Below are 25,818 nucleotides of genomic sequence, written 5' to 3' on the forward strand. Positions count from 1 at the left end.
CGAATTTCTAATAAAGTATTTTTGCTATAAAGTAATGATTCAATAAGTGAAGAGTATTGAGTACTACATGTCTTTATTTCTGTTATCAAAAATATTACATGCAAAGTAATATAACAAATTAACAATACCAAAATAGATAGACGGATATTAACTTTTTCTTTAATTTTACTTCTCTTGCCTGCTGCTATTTAATTGATCAAACCTGAGAATTTGAAAAAAAGAACTGTAAAGTGTGAAGTACTTAAATAAGACAAAGCTAGTAATATAGATAATAAATTACAGACAAGACTGTTAAACTTTGTAACAAACCGTTGGTAAACTTGTGTATTTAGATACGTATCGTATGGTCTATTATGATGAGATACACATACCCCTAATACATATATCTATTAGCAATAAAATATAAAACTTTGTTTTTATTTTAGTACAGTTCAGACTTTCTCAATTGCCTTCACTTTTTTTTTTCACCCTTTTCTTTCTCTAATCTGTTGCGTAGCTTTGGAAAAGTTCTTAAATTTCGTATGTTCCATGTTTAATATACAAATCAGTTTGTCTTGTCTTGAATACAATAACTTCTCGTTTTCTCTAAATATTTTATCTTATTTTCGCACGCTAATTTTACACGTCACGTTCAAGTGGGACTATTCACTATTTACTCGACATATTTTCCTGCGGAAACCAGCATACTTCAGATGAAGTAGTTTATTAAAGTATCTAAACATAACGATAAAAATTATGCGACCGTGATTGAAAATCAAATCAACAGACAAGAGCCTAGAAGAAGTTCTAATTGGTTCTTTCGTAAAGTTTAATATTTATATCCTCAGAGTTGGAGTTCTTTCTGGTGAAAGGGCCACGCTTTAAAATACATTAAAATAAAGTATAGTACATGACAAACTAAACTTACAACAAACATAAAAATTAATAAAACACACAACCTAATGCTCCCAAATTATTTTCTTTGAAAAGCTATTTTGTATTACGATATTTTCTCCCTTGATAAAATGATTAGTCTTTCAGTAAAAAAAAGATGTCTTCAAGGTCCATGATGTTTAAGCAAAGCACAAACAGTCCTCGCTTGTGTAACAATAAAGCCCCACAGCGTCATGTTTGTGGACTTACAACGCTATAAACCGGGTTTCGATGCTCGTGGTAGGCAGAGCACTTATAGCCCATTGTGTAGCTTTGTGTTAACTTCAAGAGAAACAAAGTAACAACAATAGAAAATTTTAAAAATGAGCACCAGTTGGCCCTGTGGTAGAGCTCTGGATTTAGGAGTTTGCAAGCTGAGTTCGGATCCTTGCGATATTACAAAATATTCTCCAACTTTAATTTGTGTATGTATTATAAGAGTTACATTCAATCCCTTAACGTCGACAGTGGGCGATACGGTGCTACTGATTGGTTACTTTTCCTCTGGGCAGAAGTTCAAACCTACACTCTAACATGGCCTTAGTAGCTTTGCCTTAAATACAAGTACAAAATAAGATATTAATTAACTTTCGGATGCTAAAGTACAAGCTTAAAAAATTACCATGGTCTTGAGTATTGTAGTTGTATATTTGCTAAACGGCGTTGAGATAAAAAGACTTACAGTTGGCTACGAAATATTTGTAAATATACATATATATTACTTTCTAGAATTCAATCACATTACAGTCTTTATATAAAGCTGAAGTTAACAATATTGGAAAATACACTACATTAATAGCATAAGATTTACTATCGCAACAATATAGTTAATAACTTTAATCAGTGCTTTTTTTTTGTTGTTGTTCCGGAACTCTTCTATATTTTCTACAACCTTTTGGAGTTGTTATTCCATCCCACCCCATCACCATCCCAATACAAAATACGGTAACGTATTTAACGATGTGGGTACTATATTTACTCATAAATTACATAACTATAATCATTCGATTTTATAAGAAGATGCGATTTTTAGGTAATGTCTTATTTGTTTTTGCTGCCCATTCATTAAATGGTACCGGTAAGCCGTTCCGGCGCTATCCGCCAGAAGAAAAGCATTGGCTTTAATTGTCGTTCGAGTAAGCGTAAACGAATGTTTATAAAATGACAGTTTGAAATAATATTGGGAAACATTCTGGCCACACTGTCTTCCTCTGAATCATATTAATAACTATAAATGTTTTTATTTTCCAGATATTTCAAACGGCTTGTTTCTCAAAGTAAGAATATAACTTTTGTTGGATCTAAGTGTATCATTTAGAGCAATGAGTATAAGTTTTGACTGTACAAAAATCATTGAACTAACTGAACATAAAAAAATAACTTCTACATATTGATAGTAGTGATGTTTCTACTCTGTCAAGGCACAATCTGTTGGTAGATGTCAGGTTCTTCTTCTTGGTTTGCTTGTTTCGTTTCATCTCCATCCAACTACATAATGTAACAAGCATAAGAGTTATAAGTCAATGATAATTTAATTTTTATTAAAAATGAAGGAAGAAAGAACACGAAGAAAGAAATATAGAGCTAAAAACAGAAGTTGGAATTCAAAACTAAGATAAAAATAGAAGGAAGTAATTTCAAAAATTGTAACACTAAAATATAAATATTTCTGGTTGAAATTCACAAGTAGCAGCAAAGAAACGTACGTGAAACACTTAAAAGAAACATGAAATAAAAAAAGTACTTACAATGAAAACTTTTGAAATACTGAAGCCACAATAAGAACACAATGAACAAGCATTTGCTAACCTTTAATTGAAGTCAGAACGTTTCATATTTTCGACGAGTTGAATTTCTGTGTCATCATTAAACAAAAAGAAAAGTCCCCCCCCGGTGGGACAGTGGTAAGTCTAAGGACTTATAACGCTAAAATCTGGGGTTCGATTTCTCGCAGTGGAAACAACAGATAGCCAGCCTATTTTGGCTTTGCTTTAAAGTAAACTAATAAATAAATAAATAGAAAGAAAATTGATACTGATCGATAATACCTAATATTTTCTTTATATTACCTTAATCTCTAACGTTATTACACGTTCTAATGTTGTTAAGCTGAATTTTGGCATAATAAATTCTTACCGCCTGTAGTTCCTTTTGTGTAAAACATTTCTTAAGCTGCAATCGCACAGGTACCATCATGAGCAGAACAAATGGGAAAGCCATTTCTGCCTCGGTAGACTTCACAATCCAAAGGACAACCAGACAGATTATCTGGATAATGGTAAACATGTGCATCTTTCGGGTCTGAACCTACAGGTTTTGAAATATTTAATATTAATAGACATTTTCCACTCCTATAAAGGAGGCCTGAATACAAATACGTCTCAAAGCACTAATTTAAGATTTTCTTTAATTAATCTGCACAATTTTTAAACAATATTTATCGATTGCGGTAAAAATACAAAAACATAAATTTTGTTGATGAGATCAACATATTTCGTCTCTTAGACTATCTTAAAGAGTGCCAACTAAAACGTTTTGGCTTGATAACATATTTTTAACGCCATAATCATTGTCGATATTATATTTATTAGACACGAAAATGACAGATAATGAGATAGCGTCAATTTTCGTAAAGTAGATAACTTTCTGACATCAGCATGTCCAAACATAGACCTTAGCTTCGATCTGGCGACTGTAAAGAGGATCAGAGACAGTGATAACAACCTAAAGAGTATCAGAACTCACGCCGTTGAATGGGTACCTATTCCGATTTTCACAAAGTACCTGTTAATCCTTGACATTCTTTCAATATGATCGGCGGTATAACCGCTGTTATTTTTACTACATCGTATCTGTTGTAATTGCATCTACTGTATTCATTACATTTAATGAGCTAAACTGGGTGAGTTAAGCCTACTTTCGTAGGCACAGGATTGGACAATTGTTACAAAAATGAATTATGCGGGGAGAAAGGCACCGCCCTGTTCGAAACCTATACATTTCAGTAGAGGTAGCTTTCGAAGTCGATTCTTACAGTAAACTTATCATATAAACATCTTATAACAGACATATAACCTTGCTTATTAATACACTGTAAACTATAACGTATTCACGAATATATTATTCTTGTGACTTAAACGGTGATACGTAAATCTGCAATAACTGTTCCAACTTAAGGATTATTTCTAGTTACATAATTTATAAGAGATTTAATTAAAGCAAAGCGCGTAATGTATAGAGTATCCATGGGTAATAATTATTTTTAATTTATAGGTTAGTTGCGTGATATAATTGAAAAGTGACAAAAGTGGCTCTATTAGCCAAGCTCTAAGTCCTGAGTTTCATTTATCCAATCTACGAGAGTCAGTAGTGTGAAAAAAAATTTACCACTTCTAAGAATGATTCTATAGAGATCAAAATCAGGGATTATCAATTACTAATACATCTGATACACTGTCTGTTGCACAAATTACCTATTACCCATACACTCGATATAGAGTCTGGTGCAAGGATTGCACTTTATACACCCTGTACATAACCTAATTCAAACATTACTTGCAACTAGGTGCATAGTCTTGTTCAGAAAAACAAATGTGTGTATATATATAGTTGTCACAGGATCTAGCACGGGAAGTATAACTTATTTCACAAAAAAGTCTATTCATGAATTGCTTGAACACCAAAACTTACATGGCGTACATAAGGAACATCAGGATGGTGTCTAGCAGGCATAAACAACAGCTGAATCCTTTCGAACAGCTGAATTCCACTTACTGATGAGACCCCCATATACAAGAAGACTCCGAACAAAATAGCCACTGGAATTCTTCTCAATAATGGAGCTATCAGAATAGATAAACCTACAACAGGAAATAAAGTTGAAACTATAGTATTGATTTCATCATTGTCAATAATTTATATTAACTTACGATTTTTTTTGATTTTTTTTACCGTGTGAGAAATTGGAAATATATTTGTTTCTATACTACTCGACGGATCATTGTTTGTCAGTGCTAACAAAGATTCTTTGCCACAATACTTTTTGTCTCTGTCATTGTTTTTACTTTTATTTTCCAACACTTACATTTTTCATCTTATGGCACAGGCGCATGTCAGAAGGCACTTAAAATTTGGAGGAATTATAGCGGTCTTAGTATCTCATCGTTGACTTAGGTGTGAACCAAAATAGTTTCTCATGCATAGAAACAACACAAAATCTATGGAGATATAAAGAAATTATATAAAAGTAGCTGAAAATAAAGAAAAACCTAGGACAAGACTATTTGTTGACAATACAAGCTTGCCAAGAACTTTTCCACATATCACAAAAGCCCTGCTGCGACCTATAAATTGCATCTGGATTTCTCATATAAATTCAAGAAGGCTGGTGTGTGGCCAACGAAAATCTATAGTCGGATTTCATTGACCCATTGTCATAATAAATCAGCTGAGATTTAACACCAAATTATCGGGCTTGGACTGAATAAGATTGGAAACCACTGATTTTCACGAAAGCGTTTAGGGTGTATATTGACTTCCCAGACTATCATGCAAGAATTTGGGAAAGACTTTGGTAGCAATACCACAATACTAATATAACGGAACACGACAGTTAGGGACCATCATAGGACTGAAGTGACATCAGTTTCAATGGAGAAACTGACAGATGGGCCTCTATATGTACGAGGATGGCTTTCTGACAGCTGTACAGGATATAGCTAAGGTCCTAGACATTTAAACGAGGCTACACACTGGTACCAATGATGGCAACTTCGTTTGTATGAACGAAAATGTTACCCACGCATCAGTCGGGTCATGGAGAAGTTCCTCCAAAGAGAGATTACTGTCGGTATGGAGGGAGCCCGCTCGAGCACCAAGCATGTCTGTAATTCCCTTCCGCATGTTGTTTCACTCCACGCTGTTTAGCCCAAGACTCCCCCACGAGCTGAAAGATGCCCTTAGGTAGGAACGTGATCACGTGTTGCAGATCATCACCCAGAAACTCATCAAGAGCGTGCAGTGACGATGCCAGACACTTGTCAGTGCTTTTGAAGACACACAGTAGCTAATGATAATGATTTTTTTGTTATTTATTATTTTCTGTATAATTCATTAAAACCGTCCTTACCTCTGTTCCATTTTGAGGGGTATTTTCTTTCACGTTACGTAAAAACACGCTAGGACAGAGTGAGTACGACTTGCGTTTGAAAGCATGTGAAACAAATATAGTATGGACATTGGTTATTTGCTATATTTATATTGAAAAGTGTTCCCTAGCAAATTTTGAGTAGTACATTTTTTTTTCAACATTACATACGAAGTGTTCTAAATTCTAACCTTTTAATTCAAAGTCAAATGAAAAGGGAAATATTTCCAAACATGCTTTTAAACATTACTGCAAATGTAAATTTTTATCCAAGGATGCGGTATCAGTGAAACGATATTAAACAAGAACTGTTAAAAGAGTTATATATATTTCACGAATTGTTTGTTCGAGCAATTGCTTCTCATTCCACATGGAAGTGTTAACATTCATCAGCTTGTCAAAATAACGTTTAAGAAGACCTAGAAATAAAATAACAATGGTGAATTTGTTTTGGTTCCGACTGTGTTATACTTGCACTCTAAGCTACAATTTTATGTGATTTAAGTTTCATTATACGACCATTTAGATCTTAGATATCAACTTCTCTATAGTTTAATGCTAAATTATTACATCCAAATTTGACTATCTAGTTATTTTTTTAGAATCTATTTAATAAGGTTTTACTCGTGAACTGTAAAACTAAGGATTCGGAATTCGAAGATAGTAACAATCATGAAGAGTATATCAGCAATAATTTCACAAAGTTATGGGTATCGTAACTTATTCAATAATATATCAAAACTCTTAAAAATTAAAGTAAGTGAAGATATATATTATATATTAGGTCGTCAAGAAATTAATGTCGTGTTTTGGAACACTTTCATTACCCCCCCCCCCCCAAAAAAAAAACGAACATAACGTATAATAGTTAAACGAACCGCCTAAACGTCACGTTAGTATAGTCAATATAATGTGTAAAGTTTAGTATACTCTAATCCCTTATAGTTATGGCACACAACAAGACACACATTCGGCATGTAATGCTGTTTGAATACAAGAAGGGAAACAACGCATCTGTAGCCATATAGAATATCAAAGTAGTTTATGGAAATGTTTTGAACGTTCGGAAGTGTCAACGAGGACTCAGCAAATTTCTTTCAGGTGACTTTAGCCTTAAAAACTGTGATGGTAGGGGCCGACATGTTGGAATTGATATTGATGCTCTGAAGACGCTTGTTGAGTCTAACCCAAGGCAACACTCTCGTGAAATGGCCCTGATATTGCATGTCTCTCATGAAACAATACGTAAACATATAAGGAATATGAGAAAACTCCATAAAGAAAGTGTTTGGGTGCCTCACGAACTCTCCGATGATCATCATTTCCAATCTGTGAATGTTGCTTCGTCTCTTCTGGCGCGTAATGCGCGTGAACCATTTTTGTACAGAATTATCAACGGTGATGAAAAATGGATTCTCTATGCGAATATTAAACGCCAAAAACAATGGCTCAGTCCTAGACAAAAACCACTTCCGACCCCAAAACCTGGACTCCACCCGCAGAAAGTGATGCTTTGCATTTGGTGAGACATCAAAGGAGTAATTCATTTCGAACTCCTCAAATCCACAGCAAACTGTCAATGCAGAAATCTATAGTCAGCAACTGGAACGTTTAAATCAAGCCTTTCATCAGAAACGCCCTTCACTCCTCAATCGGAAAAGTGTTCTTCTTCTCCACTACAATGCACGTCCACATGTGGCACGTTTGACGCAACACAAGATAATGGGATTGGGTTGGGAAGTTCTCTCCCACCCACTATATTCTCCAGATATGGCACCATCAGATTACCATCTTTTTCATTCGCTGCAACGCCATCTTAATGAGAAAACGTATGCAAATGTGGAAGGTGTTAAAAGTACATCCACATGTTTTTTGCTTCAAAACCAAGTGATTTCTTTAATCAGGGCATTAACAACCTGATTGTAAGATGGAAAAGCATCATCGATAAGAATGGAGACTATTGTTGTTCGGGTTTTTCATCTAAAAAAAAAGCGACATTAATTTCTTGACGACCTAATATTATACATATATACATAATTAATGTAATTGCAATGACATTATATTATGCGAAGCAGTGTATAAATTTACATAAGGCAAGAATCTGCAATGAAGTCGTTCGACGTAGAATAGGTGTGAAATATCATCGAACAAAATGGCTAAATTGAGTTATATATTGAAGATTTTATGAGCTAGAGGTTAAGTTCAGAGGTACAGCCTGTTCTCTGTTATTGAGTGATTGGACACTCATTCTGAGACATCTGTTATGTGTCAACTTCTTACGACACAACCACACCTCTGCGCATGCTCTGAACTGCATTTTTTCCAGATATCCTGTCTAAAACTATACATTTTCTTTTACCATATTAAAATTCTCATTCCTACTGAATAATAACAGTCGTTTACCCAGGTTGGTCAGCATTAATTTTACTGACTTACAATGCTAAAATCCGATTTGTCTGATTATTATGGCTTATAAAGTTGTATAGCTTTGCACGAAAGAAAAACAACAACAATTTTATCCAAAAATTTATTTAAAACATAATATTCCCTTCTAAGAAATCGATAACCAATTTTCTTCCAACACGTTACAACTGTACCACCTTTCTTCCCTGTCCCCCGGAGTTACAAAAAAAATCAGAGGTTCTATTCCCCCTCGGTGGACACAGCAGATAGCTTGATGTAGCTTTGCTATAAGAAAAACACACACACACACAAACAAACAAACGCACTCTTCTTACCTTTCGCAAATTATAAATAAGCTATTTCAATTTTCGAAAAAACAATCCAAATGTAAATTAACTTGGGTAAAACAAAAAGTGTAAAGTTTTACCTGCATTTCTACAATTAAACGTTTCTAACAATGAATTCTTCCCTTTGCAAAATAAAAATATAAACATAAAACTCAACAACAAATTTAAATAAAGTACATGACTACTTAAACAACTTGAAAATACCAATAAAGAACATTTCTACCAAGGCTTTGAAAAATTGCTTAGAATGCTATCCATTTATGATATCGCCCTCAAACAAAGACAAATTTGGACATGTTTCAACACACATTCCTGGAATTGTGTTGTCAACAGTAAATGAGTATAATGATAAAAAAAAACGTTTTCAAATCTTAGAAAACTGAGGAAACAGCTCTCGAGCAATTGCAACAAACGTTCAATAATTGTTATCATTAGAGCGGATAAAAACAACGCTTTTGTTGTTTTACATAAAACAGACAACCACGGGAAGATGCATGCTATTCAAACAGACATAATTAAGCTTAAAGAACTCAAGTCTGATCCAAATGCTTGCATGAAAAATGACATTCACAGATACTTGCTTAAACTTAAAAATGGCAATAAGGACACGTCCAAGCTTACTCTATGGAGCTCCCAAAATACATAAATCGGAATGCCATCGCAGATCCATTGTCAGAGGTGGGGCCAACTTTTTATAAGTTCCTTTCATAAATACCAAAAGAAGTGCATCAATGGTAACTTAGTCATAGTTCAATGATGATGTAGAGTGTGCTAACTTTGATATAGAATTCGTGTTTACTAACGTACCCCTTGATGATACAGTCCAAATATGTACAATCTAGCTTTCAATAACCAAGATAGAGTCAATGGCTTATGTAAAATATGTTCACAACGTTACTAAACTACGCCACCAAGCAGTCACATTTTCTTTTCAATAGTAAGACCTAGGAGCAGCCTGAGGAATAGCGATGGGATCTAGCTTGGTAAAAATCTTCATTCGACTATAATCCATATAGTTTTGGGTTCTGCCGCTCGGGTGTTTTATATTAGCCAAGAATTTTTACACTTGGATGTTGGCCATGACAGTAGTCCCAAAGGGAAAGCATATTCGATGATTGGGATTCGAACCCGCGACCCTCAGCTTGCGAGTCGAGCGCTCTAATTACCAGCCCATGCTAGAACAGAATCTACCTTGACATCTACTGTAGCAAATATTTTCCCTTGTTTTCACAAGAAACAATTGTTAAGGAAGTATCCAACTGAATTCAAACCACTTTATTATAGAAGATATTTGAATGACGATTTAAAAGAAATTTCAAACACACATACACAACCAGAGACATTTCTGTCCTATTTGATTCAACAACTAACAACATTACATTTACTGAGAAAAAAATAACACTTTACCGTTCTTGGATACCTGACTCGAATAAAAAAGGCTTGTTCACTTTCGCGTCTTATCATAAACCTACCTTTACAGGATAATACGCACATTTTGTTCGCTTTGTACCTTTGATTCACAATGAAAACCTGATTAAAATGTCAGTTAACTGTATTCATAAACTAGTAAGCAACAATAAACTGTTTCTCACAGAGTTGAATAACATTAAGAAATACCTTTCTAAAAATGCTTTTCCTATAACTCTTTGTGAAAAAACCTTATCAACAACACCTGAGAAATAACGAATGGTTGCTTTACTGTGACTTTTGATAAAAGTTGTTGTTTTTACAGTCCTCTACAGTACATCTCTACGCATGCTAAAGTTGTAAGCTTCGGTACATTGGTTCCACCGCCAGGAAGCTTCAGCAGTGACACAAAAAACAATGGCGGTTAAAAGCTCTGTATCCCATTAGCAATGGATAGCACAGAGTAGAGTGCTATTCAGCCTTTCAAACAGCAGTTCAAAATATTTTACAAGCTAGCAATGAAAGTGACCTACGCACATTGGAAACCATTGCCATGTGATTTAGAAGAGCAGCTCTCGACAACAGACAATAGGATCTATCTCTAAAACAGTAAGATAATACTTAATGTTCAAACAATACTAGAAAATTCAAAAATTAGTTAATATTGTTATAATAATTTTCCTGGATTTTCAAACATCTTACTGTAGTCTCTTACTTTTAAACTCAATTTGTAATAATACATTTAAATAACAACCATGAATAAATATGACTAGTTTATGAAAGACTATAATTATGGCATCTATTAATTTGTTAAACTGCAAAAAATGCCATAAAATCAAACCATTAATTTTATAAATGTTATTTTCCTTTTCGTTTTATGGGGTTCTTCTCCAGACCATAATATGCCCCTGCTGGCTCAGCAGTAAGCCTCACAACTTACAATGTTAAAATAGCTGATAGCTCATTGTGTAGCTTTGTGCTTAGTAAGAAATAAACAAACATCACAGTATATTTTTCTGGCATATTATTATTTTTATTTAAAAAATTAAGATTACCTATTAGAACAGACACCATGAGGTTTGTTAGACGCTGTTCCTTCACCTCAACGACATAAGGAACCTCTCCAGGAGCGTGCGTCTTACTCAGCACTGTCAAGCTGATGACATGAGACAGAGATCGAATAGTTGCTGCACAAACCCAAGGTCCTCCAATGAGCGCACACCCTATCTGCATGTAACTGATTAACATTAGGTCCAAATGAAATCCTGATCCTTTCTTCAATTTCCTCTCTTTCTTGTTGATGATCAGCCTACAGAGATATTCAGCATTGAAATTCATCTATGCCCTATTAACACGAATATTTCGAAAAGAGAGAAAGACAGTTTCTTATATTTTAAATGTTATCTATCAGTACGTCAGTAGTATTAGAGATGCGCGGTATTCCATGTAAAATTTTGAGTTTCATAAAACCTTTGTTTGAAACAATTTAGAAATCACTTTAGTCCATCCTTTCTGACCACAAATAAGATGTACTTCATGAACAAAGTTAACAACATGTTCAAACATCCCCATCACATAACTTGAATATTCCAGCGTTTTCTGTTACACGATTATTTTGCTTTTCCTATATTTTAGCTTTGTAACCTTAAAACAAAAATATCATCTCGGCTTCGGTTGTTTTGCATTCTCACAACTTTTTGGGTTTTAAATGTCACCCCTGTTTCTATACACGATGGCTTTAGGTTTCGTATTAATTTGAATTAAACCAAGACCACAAATAAATACAGTACATAGTTTGTATTGTAACTAAAACTAAACAACTATCATAGGTGATTTTGATAATTAACTTTTTTCTAAAAAAGAAAATAATCCACTGAGTTTTCAAAAAATTTTTTAAAACAATTTTTTAAAATAATTTCATAAATATTAAACGTTAAAATCATGTAGCTATTTCTTAAGCTCTCGTACCTATTTCAAGGTCTTAGGTATGAGCTCGGACAATTTTCGGAATTGTTTTATTTGTCAAGTTCAGACAGGCAATACATTTTTAACAACAGTTAGAAACCTTACAAAATCTGTTAACTTTTAAATGCATACAGATAGGTCCAAACACTTGCTCATCTGCAGAACAGTTTAACTTATGTAAATTAGGATTATTAGATTCTGAAGAAACATTTGAAATTCTACACATAAGTGTTCCCCCGTTGGATCAGCGGTAAGTTTACGGACTTATAACATAGCCGTCAATACTAGATGTACAGAGTGCAGTTAGCCCATTGTGTAGCTTTGAGGTAAGAAAACAACTATACATCAGTATATTTCCTTGCAATAAAATTACTTAATTATTTTAAAGTTATATTTAAAAATCAAATTGACGCACACTTCTTTGCCGTATTGTTGAGTTACTATATAAATCAATCTTCAACCAGAATTATTGAGTTTTCTATAAGTTCTGCAAATTGAGAAGTAACATTTTGTTTCCTTATTCGTTTCGAATATTCGCGTAAAGCTACACAAAGACTATCTGCGCTAATTTTCAACTCATGGAGAAGAGGGAAGACAGCTAATCAACAACACCCATCGCTGAGTCTTGAGTTACTCTAATCAAATTGTGGGACGTAACCGTCATTCAATTGTTACAGAATGATTAATGCATTCTGGCCAAAAGACGTTGCATTTATCTTATTCGGTGAAAATTGTAAATAAATATACTCACTCGGTAATCTGAATTTCCAGGAAGAGCAGAATAAAAATAAGCAAAGCAGCAATGAACGCAGAGAATATCTGCCGCACAGAAATAGGCTTAACCAACCCTAAAGGTGAGATGATCCAGCTTTTTTCGAGTGTATAACTATGATGCAATTCTTCCGTGACACTTAGTTTCTAAATGAAACAAAAATCATTTAATTATCATCTTATATAGACCATAATCTGAATTCGACCTTAAATGGTGAAACATGAAAGTCTTGTAAATTTACTGTTTGACGTTTCCTTTCCTCATGAAAAACATGGCGATTTTGGTGCTTTTTGCGTCTCTGTTTGTTCTTTATTTTATCTGTTGTATGCCTCTCTGTCTAATAAACTCGTAAAAAGAGGTATCTTGTAATGGTCATTTCTAACTGAATTGTTTAAAAACTAATTTTATTAAAATGGGAATAAAAACTATTGGAGTATAAAATTCCAAAAACATTGATGGTTTTATTTTGCTACAAGTTTTACAGCTTTTACAGTAAGGAAAATTTGTTTTTGGAACAGAGAAAACGTTAAAACTTACGTATTTGAGAATGATCGCGCCAATGATCGAAACGTCGTATCTGTTCTAAAAACAAATCTTTCTTACTGTAAAAGCTCTAACTTGTAATAAAATGATACTTAAGAATTAAGTAAACTCAAAACTAAACTATTAATTGGTGGTTTTACTTTTTATTAAAAAGAAAATAAAAATCTTCAGCTCCTTATAAAACAAAACGTTATTAATGGTGGACGTAAATATTTATTAGATTTTTTTTTTCAGTCGTAATTCTATTTTCACATATTATTACTGCAACAAACATCTTAAATTAAACTGAATACACATTTTTTATTATTTGTCCATTGACAATAATAAAACTGCATCTATGTGCCTCAAGCCTTGAATTGGTACAATTGTTATTTATACATTCATTAATACAATTTGTCAGTAAATATGTCTATCATTTCAGCTTCACATATTCTTTTCGCCCTACGATTTTGCAATTCATACAATGAAACCTTAAAACAAAACAGTGCTTAATCTTGAGAGACTTAAACACTCTATGACAAAGAAATACTAAACTGAGAAGGGAAGGGAAATATGGGAATGCGTAATTCCAGCAGAGAAAATCAGATCGCTTCACGACTGGCTACCAGTTGGAAGCAATGACAAAAGTTAAACATCTTGTCACCAGAAGTACAAGAGAACACAGCACTGTATTATAGCTAAAAGAAGTACTTCCCTTAGAAAAAACAAACAAGATTATACACACGGATTTAGGTTTACAAAAGCGACACAAGTACCATGCTTACAAGCTTATCCCAAGATACAAAGCTAAACAGGATACCAATTGTTGAAAACTGGATGAGCTAGAAATGTAATCTTATGGTATGTAAAACATACCTCTTGTTATTTCTTTCTTTTGGTTAAAAAATAGTATATTTCTTATACATGTTTCGTGCATGTGTTGAATGTTAAGCACGTATTACTCTGCTAATCTCACACATACTTTCCATTCTGATATTTGTAGACCTTCCCATGGAAGGTGTAGCTGAATAATGCATTACATTTGCTCTACTATGTTCTGTGTGTTAGCCACATATTGTCAGTCATTTATCCTTGGGCCTTTTTTTACTTTCTCGTGCAAGGTGGAAGGTGTAGCTGAATAATGCATTACATTTGCTCTACTATGTTCTGTGTGTTAGCCACATATTGTCAGTCATTTATCCTTGGGCCTTTTTTTACTTTCTCGTGCAAGGTTTTCCTAGAAAAGAAGGCCTTAAACTTATTCTACTATGTTCTTTACTAGTATTAGCCATGTATAGCTTAGAAATACCTGAAGACACTGACTTCCTTATTTATTTTTACTAATGGGTTGACAAATGCACTTTTGGAAATTTGGCCCATTCGAATAAGTATACAGTGATTAATTCATTCAGTCTTATGCAGATAGATTTATCCTGATATATATATCTCAAAACTTAGAGAGATATGCGACCGTATCTCATCTTTGTGCACACGCCTGATTGAGTTTAAATATTCATCTTGCAGTTGTGTGCTATAAAATGAATGTAATATGTGTTTCACTGTGAAATTTCTATCTAGTCTTTTTTCTCAATTCAATCAGGACAGAAGTCAGTTTAACTCCGTAACAGATTTTCTGACGAACCTCTAGTTAGAGCAGATACTATTATTACCTGTAAGTTGTCAATGCACCTGAGAATACTGCAAACGAAACGTCTGGAGAAGGAAAACCAGTTTTAAGTTGAACTCTGCATATTGTCAGGTTAACATGCTGTCACTACGATACCATGAGGAAATACCTTATTTGCTCGAACTAAATATAAATAAGGTATGGCTTATCAAAGCAAAGTATCCATCCAGAACTCCAAGTCACCAAGTCAATTCTTCCTCGAGATGAAGTATAAATGGGATTTCGTGCTATAAATTTATCAGAGTTATCAGTTAAATCAACAGATACATCTTCCAGGGACCCCCCCCCCCGCCAGTTAATGGACTTATAACGCTAAAAATCGGATTTCGATACCCGCGGTTGGCAGAGTAGATAGTCCATTGTGTAGCTCCGTGCTTTACAATAGATAAACAAACAAACAACCCAGGGACGTCTGTTCTTTACAATAGATAAATTTACAAACAACCTAGGGACGCCTGTGCTTTACAATAGATAACAAACAAGGTACCCAGGGACGCCTATACCTTTATGTTCCTCAAACTACCCTCTAAAGACATCATTTGTGTACAAATGTTGGATTTTGGAAAGCATATAAAGCGGAGTGAAACAATATTAACCTCATTATATTGCAGAAAAGCATCCTGCAATAGAGATTGCCCTAAACTGCGAAAGTCTATAACCATGATAGCGCAGATAATGTTATTGTATGCTATGTTTTTATTAACTTAGAGGGTTGTATTGTTTTGGCTAAAAGTAGTTTTTATCATTACGTGATGAGGGAATCGGCTTAGTAACTAGAATTTTCTTGAATGTTTAAGAATCGATTTGAAGGATATAAAAACGCGTGTTTGACAAGGCTATGTGAGGTTGTTGATTAATTAATGAGTTTGATACAATGTTGGATTGATTACTGAGTTAGTGAATTTGTAAGTTTGTTTACCCGTTACTTTAGTGCTGAAAATTTTGAGTTTGTGTTTCAACGATGTACTAGAGATACGAAAGGTGACGCAAATACGAGAAAATTATCACGTGATCTTTTAGCGTTTTTGTGAAGTTAGGCGTATTATAAGTTCATGAAACTGTGTAAGTGTAAAAACTTGTAGTAGTAGTTGTTGTCGAACAATTCGGAACAAATATAATGCTTTAGTTATAATCAAGTAGACTGGACTTTGCATTCTTTTGTACTGAATCAAAAATAAACGCCCAGCAATAGAAACCATTACAACAATGTCATTGGTCGTGGAAGATATGACTGTAGGATCAAGGCGCTTATCTTTGTCACAGTTTGCGTTATTATCATTGATCGTTGACACTATTCTATAGAAGCAAACCGAGTATTAGTGTAGTGACTACAAAAATGTGTCTTTATTTAGTGTTCTTTAAGAAGCGAGGTTAGTATTAGCGTATCAAGTACAAGGAATAATTATTTCTTTTTATCAAAGTTATCTGACTAATCATCTGTCAATCCACAAGTTACACGTCTACCGAAAAGTTAATATGTGACACACTTGTCTTCATTTACTTTATACAAGTAATTAAAGCACCAATGAAAAGATGAATACAACATTATTACTCCAACATTGCGAAGAACAGATTTTTTCAATATATTTCATACCTGAGTATACACGTTCTTCACAAAGTAGTCTAATAGCACCATAAGTAGAATAGCTATTGTTACGCCAAAGTCGCCAATGGCTCTTCGTACCTAAAGACACAGTTCGAACATAGTAGTTATAAAGTAACCACATTGCATAACAGTACCCCATTTTCAAAATTCGAAACACATTTACTAATTTTGTTAAAAAACTTTCCTTGCATAAACAGATCTCAAGTATTAATTTCCAATACTAACTTTTAACTATTTACATTTACTTCAAGTGCGTTTCTCGACATCAAGAACTAGTTGAGTCAATAATTAATAGCTCGAATTAGAAGGAAAGCTTTTAACCCTAATTCTAACATAGCCAGTAATTTGCACTTCACGAAAAACTGTATTCCTTTTGCGTTTCTTTATTTATAATAGTGAAGATCATATGAATCACATTAAACATTAGTGCAACCAATTGAAACACAATAAATGATGACGGTAGTTTTGAGTTTCAGAAATACATTTTCTATATTCTGTAGGAAAAAATAAATAAATAATAAAGTGCATATTTTGCTTCTTATGGATTTCCAATCTTAAAGTGTTTATCCATATATATATATATACGTGTGTGTTCATATTAAATAATTTAGACTACTTTAACAATTTACCACATTTGAAATTTTGATGCTGACACCGCATCAAAAATGTCGAAACTTTCATTTCTAAAAATAAATAACGACTATGGTTCAACGGCGCAAGAACGAATGGTACATACTTTTCTTCCCAGAAATCTGCTGTTACGGAAGTGTCTCAAGAAATATGCGATGAAAAATGTTCCCAGCATTAAAATCAAGGAAAAAAGAGCCGTATTTGGATGGATTCGAAGAGGTTCCGCTGAATCCGAATAATCTTCGAAAGAGAGTGACGTCAAATTTGCGTTATTTAGAGAATGAAGATCAGAAGAATTCTGTGCACACGAAGAGTTAACACAGTTGCTGACTAAGGGGTCTTCAAGTGGACTCGTAGTAGTCAGTGTACAGTAGTTGGCCAACAATGGATTCGTAGAGAACACCTAACAAATAAATGAACAAATATTCGAAAATATTGTTCTTTAACCTTAAGTTGAATAGAAATGGTTGTTTTAAACAATTTCGGCAATTTTAACAATCAAGATTCGTAAAAATACACAGATATAATTAACGTACTGGCTACTTCTACCTTCTTAATAAACAAAATTTATAACAAACATATGTAAACATTAAATTAGATAAGGTTGTTTAAAACATATTGTTTTAAATGTATGCTGCCATCAATTTCAGAAGGCTAAAAGTAATTGTATGCAATTTAAACAAATAAGTCATTAATATTTAAACTTGTTTATCTTTTCTTATTACTATAAACTATAAAAACTGCAATTGTCTTTTGATTCATACATACATAATCAAGTTAGTCAAATACAGTGCCAATTATTGAAGTCTTTTTCCTGAAGTAGTTTTTATGATAGTTTTTTTAAAAAACTAAAACAATAACAATGGCGTTGATTCTTTCTCGGTTAGTAATTCATTCTGGTGAAGTAAAATTCTTTGAACTAATACATAAATTTAACAGGTCAACTTTTAAATTATTTATTAAGGTCAACTTAATTTGGACATCAACTATACTAACATATCCCGTATGTTATGTAGCCTCTTCCTTCAACTCCTTCATTACGTGTACACAACTTATTGTCAAATAACAATCAAAAATGTATTTATCCAGACTAAAATCGAGATTCAGACGTTTGGATGGCGTTTCTGGAATTGGAAGCGTTAACTAAAATATCACAATATTCTAAAATTACACCTATCAAGCTATTAAATTATACAAACCCAATAGATTTTGAAGAAACACTCATAAATATAAATCAGGGAAATGAGAGCAGCGTAGATTTCTTGTGTAAAACGACCAAAGAAAGAAACAAACGCACTTCCTTCGAACGCCACTACAACCGTTGCGATAAATGCAACCCACAGGCTGATCCAAACACGAAATGGTAGGAACTCCATCTCATTAGTTAAACAAAACTGGAAAAGAACAGTATTACGACAATGAAAAATCTGGTGTTATTCTTTTGCATTGCACTGTTCCCATCACACGTCAATGTTTTACTAACGTCAATGAAAGAATAGCAATGATATGTTTTTTTATATATTTTACATGACCATTTTTGTTATCCTTATTTGTAATTTGGTATAGCTTTGTAATAAATAGTTATCAACAACAAATTGAACCGTTTACTCTTATGGATAGTTCGCAAAATATTAATACTAATTATTATAGTGATGCTATATGTGAGTTTAAAACGAATGGTGTATAATTCTCTATGGAATTAAAAGTATATATTTACTACAATGTAGGAGAGCTACTGTTTCATGGATTATTCAAGCCCGAATCTACATGAAAAGTAAAGGTTAGAATGAGCAGAAAACATTCAGGTTAAACTCTTATGCGGGACCTTTAGTCCCAAATGACTACGAAAATAGAATGAATAATGAATATTCAGATGACTTTCATTAGTAGTTTTCAGATCAGGGCGTTGTATTTTGTATTTTAAAAACACAAATCCTGATGGAAAGCTTCATGTAGCGAGGTTTTGGTGGGGGTCGGTTCAAATGACGGGTAGTCTGATAACTAAGGATAGATTCTACATGGAATGTTAGTTGGTTGGATTTTAGACGGACTGTCAAAAGTCGGCTCACTTATAAGCTCACAACTTTGTCGATTCCAGCTTTTGTAGTTGGTATAAAGGACCTTCTTCATCTTTCAGTTTTTTCCAGGGTTTATCATTAAAGTTGTGAAAGGCAGCTTTCTGTTAGCTTTTGTAATAGTTTCTATAGGACACCAAAGGTTCTGGGTTCTTTTTTAGTGGGTATGTGTGAGAACCAAAGCGTTTTGCTTTATTCTTCAGTTCTCTGCGATGTGTATTATTAGAAACTTTCTAACGATGGCGTTTAGGAGGTTCTGAACGTTATGATCAAAGAAAAAAGTGGAGTTACTGAGTTTTCTGAAGGAGGACGTGATGTTATGGTCTTTGCCACTTAGAATGGTAGGGTTGATAAGTGAACTGGCTTGTTTAGGTTTCTGCCATAGGAGCATGCCAGGTCTTTGCCACTTAGAATGGTAGGGTTGATAAGTGAACTGGCTTGTTTAGGTTTCTGCCATAGGAGCATGCCAGCCGACCCATAATTCTTGATGAAGATGTGAATAAAGTTTAGAATGGGCAACAAACAGTCTTAACCCATTCGTCTTTACAACTGTGCTAATACAAGACTTTTGTGAGTTTTGGGAGTTCGAATATTTCTGAGCTGGAGATGGTAAATGAAAGTTACCCACTGCATTTCTTTTATGTATTTTTTGTTTTAAAATGAAACCTGTTCCTCTCGTGACTACATATTTTGCATTAGAAATGCCATTTTAATAAGGTTATTTAATTTCCAACCTAGCCTTTACTTTTCAATAAGTACTATATTAGATAGTACAGCAACTAAAATTCAATGCAATCAATTATATTTGCTGCAGCACTATAGTATTATACCTATTCTATTTTTAACACTACATTATTTATTTAGTCCGAAATACAGACTGTAGCATTAAGAAGACAATAAGCCTAATACTATTATCCTATGACATATTTTAATGATTATAATTAGGCTTCGTCAACAAAGATGTTCATACCATAACATTTCATTATACTTACTTTATATAATATTTCATCAAATAATAAAAGTGGGCCAGTTGTTCCTATAATTATTAAAGGTTGTCCTGCTACCAAGGAAAATAAAACCCCAGTACCCGCAGAGACGACAAGAGTTTCCGAAACACCAATGACGTTGTTGGTTTTATAATCTGAGAGAAAACATTAAGATAAGCGTTTTATATTATTATTCAAAAGATTTAAACAGTTTTTCTCTAACTTAGCTATAAACTTACAACTATCGCTTAAACTACTTAACCGAATTACATAAAATGTTTAATGAATGGCAAATAATCTTTATTTTTAATATTTGGATATGATAATTAAATTTTTAGGTGATATTTGAGTACATTATTTCTAAAGAGGTAACGTATCACTGTTTTATCTCTTAATAATTTCAGCTTAAAATCACAACAAAGAAAAACACGTTACTTTTACAAGTTTCATAGAAATAGAAGAAATTAAATAACTCATTTTTTGATATTTAACGAATTATTTTTATTTGAGTTTGTATTATATATCATATTTAGGCTTACAGCGTAAAAACAATAAACCGAGAAGGACGTACTAACAACTACCCATTTAAATTGACGGGTAATTCAGCTCATAAAAACAGTGAAACACTCAGCCTATTATATTATACTTACTAATAAACTTTCAATGTTAATATTTGTAATTTCTTTTAGTAGGCATAGAAAAGAACGTTAAGTTTTTCAAGTCTGAATATTGCAGTTTGAACTTCTTTGTATACTCCCAGAAAAAATGGCAAATCTTTAAAAGATACGACATTGCTGTTATGGTCGTCGTTCTACTACTTTATTGTGTGGCTAAAACCATGAACGGTTATTAACTTACCCATCAGACCTCCGAATGTAATAGCTCCAGAGAGGGCAGCAAAGTAGATGAAAAAAAGTGTTGCTAAACACTGGACGTTCAGACCATCGAGAAAGTCGCTGACGAAATATGGATAACGATGCTTAATGTCATTAATTAAACCTTGAAAACATTTGCCGTGATGTTTAAAGGGATCATAAGTTGTTTGATGTTTTCCTTCCTCATCTACTTGGTGGAGAAAGGAAATTACGATTAAAATGCGTTGTTTCAAGAGTGTTTAATACCGCGATCGGATACCAGTCGTTGCTATTTCTAATACTATAAGTAGAATTAGCATCCTATATGATCATTAGGCTAACGCTGATTTCAATTATTAATCAGATAACATTCGTAATTGATTTGAAAGTGATGCCTGATGTTTAAATTTTCTTTTGAAACTGTTACATTTTTCTTACACAGAAGAGTAAGAGTTATTATAATAGCTTTCATTTTTCAATGTAGTGTCGAAATCTAAACTCGTAAGCTCTATAATCAGTACAACATATGCACCTATTTGAATCTTGACATTATTTTATATTCAAAATTGAAAGCTTACAAATTTAAGAAAAGTTACAATTGAAAATACGTAATTTAAGTTAAAACGTATTAGTAATAAACATTTTTATCAAAACGCTTGACTAAAGCAGTTTGATATTGGTCATGCTTGTTAAATATATAAAACAAACAATTAAAATATCAAAAACACCAAGAAATTGTACAAACATTTTCCCTGTTCTTTTTAGTAATAAAAACTGACTCTGATAAATACAATGCTAAATTTGATTTTTCTTTTTGACACGCCCCCAGTAGCACAGCGGCAGGTATGTCTGCAGACTTACAAAGCTAGAAACCAGATTTAGATACCCGTGATGGTCAGAGCACAGATGACTCATTATGCAGCTTTGTGCTTAACTTCAAACAAAACAAAAAATTTTTGACACCTATACGTACGCATTTTGAAGAACTAAAATTAACACCAAGATCCCAAGATGGCGCTCATGTGTTCAATGAAAATCCCTGGAAATGCAATGGGTTTCTGTACGCTACAAGATGTTCGTTAAAATAGAACGCCAAGTGCAAATCTGTAATAATTTTTATGTGTAATCTATATGTTGCATATATTGTGGTTCTTTCATTTCTGTTATTTAGGAATATTATTAATAGACTTGTCAGCGAAAGCGTCGCTAGGTACTTAATAAATTCGGGGTTCGGACCTTTAGGTGCGGGAATCTTCGTCGTTTCAGTATGATATCGATCATGGTTTTCTATTCTTATTTTTTCAAGATACTAACTGAGGATTCTGGACACTGTTAGATAGAATCGGGGCACAGGCTCCATGTTCCAGCGTCCGACAACGCCTCTGTTTGTCAGTTTATAAATGGCAATGCTTGTGCGAGAAATGGTAAGTTTCTAACCTATTAAAAAAATGACGTACAAAAAAATAGTTTATTATAGTACGAGTGATGCAAAGTGTCAAGGGTGGGACAGATTATCAACAAGTTAATGGAGTTACACGTTAGAACGGAATTAATTATATCATTAAGTTTCTAATATTAGTTGCTTCCCACGCGTAGAACTGGTAACCTGGCTGATTACTTATAAAAGACAGTTGTTTTAATGTAATCACATTAAGTTCATTATTTGTTTATTTGTTTGTAGTTAAGCACAAAGGTACTCAATGGGCTATCTGTTCTCTGCCCACCACAAAACCCGGATTTGACCAACTAATAGCATTGTCAAAGTCAAGTTAACGTTAGGGATGGATATACTTTATTTTAAATAAACACACTATATCACGACATTGGAACCAAGATTCATGACCATTTACATAATAGAAATAGTATTATATAAATAGTATATGTAAAACATTTGATTTTTGTTTTTTGCTTCTCACAGGTAAATATGTAAACAGCGCAAATTGTTATATCTTCAATAAATAGGGTAATCACTTTAAGTTTTCTTGGAGCTATCTACAGTTTTGTAACAAACAAAATAAATTTGGAGCTTATGTTTCGTAGTTCTGCAGTGAACCTTATACTACGTCTTCTTCCCATCATCTAAATGTATAAATCATTGGTTTATCATGCACTTAAATATTTAGCTAATTCGTGTGAATAACACGAAAGTTTCATTTCGAAGATGTTGGTAAACAGCACTGACTCCAAATTCTATCTTTGATCATAATGAAGGGTACTTCATTTTATAACACAAACTGTCCACAGTTCAGCCCGTGACCAGGAAATACGAGTTCACTGTACAACTATTGTACCACCAGGACTTGGACTTCTAGTGACAATGATGAAAGAATAAAAAGGTAATGAAGACATATAACCTAAAGCGCAAAAGAACATAATCTAGAAGAAATATGATCACTTTAGGAGATAAGTTAACGGAAGAATGGCTGATTAGTTAGCTTCGAAAGAAAAAGAAAGTTGCCAGAAATAAGTCAGCTTGCTGAGGAACCCAACCTTCTTGTCGAGATCACTTCCTGGATATTACAAGTAATAGAATTACTAATGTATTTCTTCGATCATATACCTAAAGAGAATTTACCCAGCGGCAATACTATAAGCTTTAATAAAAGGCAAGAGGTCATTCCATTATTCGTACCACAAGTCACGAAAAAGAAAACCACAAAAATATTTGGTGAATGGATAGTTTAGGATCAGTGAATGAGTAAAGGAAAAGGTTTTTGTTTCGTTAATTAAAACTTTGATTATACTACTTTCTTTGACATATGTAATTCGTTGTTGTGATATCTACATTCATGAATATTAATGTTGTTTATTATCAAGAGTTACATTTTTGTTCATTATCGAAGTTTAAGTGTAATCTATCATTGCTTTTTGTGTAATACGATTGTTGAGGGAAGTTCGCAATTCAGGAAGGGAGCAGTGTTGTAGTTTATGTTATTGTTGCTTTTTGAAAGTTTAAGAAACGGTTTGAAAGATATAGAACACGAGTACGTTAGGATTGATTAGTGAGTTTATTATTATTATGGTTGTTTTGTATTAAATTAGTTGGTTTTTCCGTTACTTCAGTTTTGGAAATGTTGAGCCTGTGTAATTGTATTATAATGTCTTCCAACATTTTACTGAAAACTTTTATATTGCTGTGGGCGACAAGAAATGATGTTCTGGAATCAGTTTGTGACGTGTACATTCAGCTCATTGAATCGTTGTTCAAATGATTGAAATACTTGTCTGTATGGATACTGAAACAACGAATTGTGCAGGAAGAAATGGAATATATAGGTACCTTGTATAAATACTAAAAATTGAAGGCGATGAGATAGAATCAGGAGCTAAAATAGGTAAGACTTGACAGAAATTATAGCTGAAGTTTCCATCTGGTATAATAAAAGTCACATTACAGAATGTTCTTTATTAATACGAGATAGTAATAACAATGATACATATTGATATTAACGTTTTTCTATCTGTATTCTAGTTACTACATATGTATAAGGTTTCAACGTAGTTTTTAAGTTATTCTGATTCGCACATTACTTTCATGTTCTCTAAAGAAACGGTCGGGAGGTTAGGGTGCTCGATTCGCAATCTGAGGGTCGCGAGTTCGAATCTCTGTCCCACCAAACATGCTCGCCCTTTGAGCCATGGAGGCGTTTTAATGTTACGGCCAATCCCACTATTCGTAGGTAAAAGAATAGCCCAAGAGTTGGCGGTGGGGGTGATGACTATCTTCCTTCCCTGTAGTCTTTCACTGCTAAATTAGACTAGCGCAGATAGCCCTCGTGTAGCTTTGCACGAAATTCTGAACAAGCTAATAAGCTCTATATAAAATGTTGTTAGACGGTGTTAAACAGAAAACCATTGGTAACCAACTAACGTTAGTTATTCTTAGACTTATTTATCGCTTATTAAATAGGTTTTCCAAATGTTAAGTCCGTTAACATTTTGTAGATATATTTAAACGCTATGATAAAGACAAACAGTCATTGCTGTTAAACTATAATAGATAATATTTGCGGAACGATACACAGTCATTGCTGTTAAACTATAATAAATAACATTTGCAGAATGACAACCAGTTATTGCTGTTAAGCTATAATAGATAACATTTGCGGAACCTTTTCTTCAAGACGGATATTATTATTTCTCATTATAACAAAACATATTTTAGAAATATTTATTCTCTAGAACAAAAAGTCACTTAACACTAAGACCCCCAGTAATCTGGAACACTTTTTGCATCAATTATAATTCAAAAATTACACAGTGGAAGCACAAGTGTCCTACCGTTGTTTTCTATATTATCAAACATTACACAGTGGAAGTACAAGTGTCCTACCTTTGTTTTCTATATTATCAAACATTACACAGTGGAAGTGCAAGTGTCCTACCGTTGTTTTCTATATTATCAAACATTACACAGTGGAAGTACAAGTGTCCTACCGTTGTTTTCTATATTATTCTTACATTACACAGTGGAAGTACAAGTATCCGACCGCTGTTTTCTATATT

At 33.4% G+C, this 25,818-nt stretch overlaps 1 protein-coding gene across 1 annotated transcript in view; it reads right to left on the reverse strand.

Moving 5' to 3' along the window:
- Positions 1-239: 239 nt before the first annotated feature.
- The window catches only part of LOC106465894 (anion exchange protein 2-like), a 36,216-nt gene continuing 10,637 nt past the window's right edge, over positions 240-25,818 (reverse strand). The window contains exons 9-18 of the mRNA XM_022393845.1: positions 21,317-21,520; positions 20,465-20,613; positions 18,597-18,791; positions 17,504-17,800; positions 16,756-16,845; positions 12,932-13,098; positions 11,271-11,524; positions 4,603-4,772; positions 3,049-3,219; positions 240-2,400 (exon numbers count right to left, since the gene is read on the reverse strand). Coding sequence (XP_022249553.1) covers positions 2,329-2,400; positions 3,049-3,219; positions 4,603-4,772; positions 11,271-11,524; positions 12,932-13,098; positions 16,756-16,845; positions 17,504-17,800; positions 18,597-18,791; positions 20,465-20,613; positions 21,317-21,520 — 1,769 coding nt within the window. The 3' untranslated portion in view covers positions 240-2,328. The remainder of the gene's footprint in view (positions 2,401-3,048; positions 3,220-4,602; positions 4,773-11,270; positions 11,525-12,931; positions 13,099-16,755; positions 16,846-17,503; positions 17,801-18,596; positions 18,792-20,464; positions 20,614-21,316; positions 21,521-25,818) is intronic.

This window comes from Limulus polyphemus, unplaced genomic scaffold, assembly GCF_000517525.1.
Source record: "Limulus polyphemus unplaced genomic scaffold, Limulus_polyphemus-2.1.2 Scaffold2088, whole genome shotgun sequence".
In the NCBI taxonomy this organism is placed as follows: domain Eukaryota; kingdom Metazoa; phylum Arthropoda; class Merostomata; order Xiphosura; family Limulidae; genus Limulus; species Limulus polyphemus.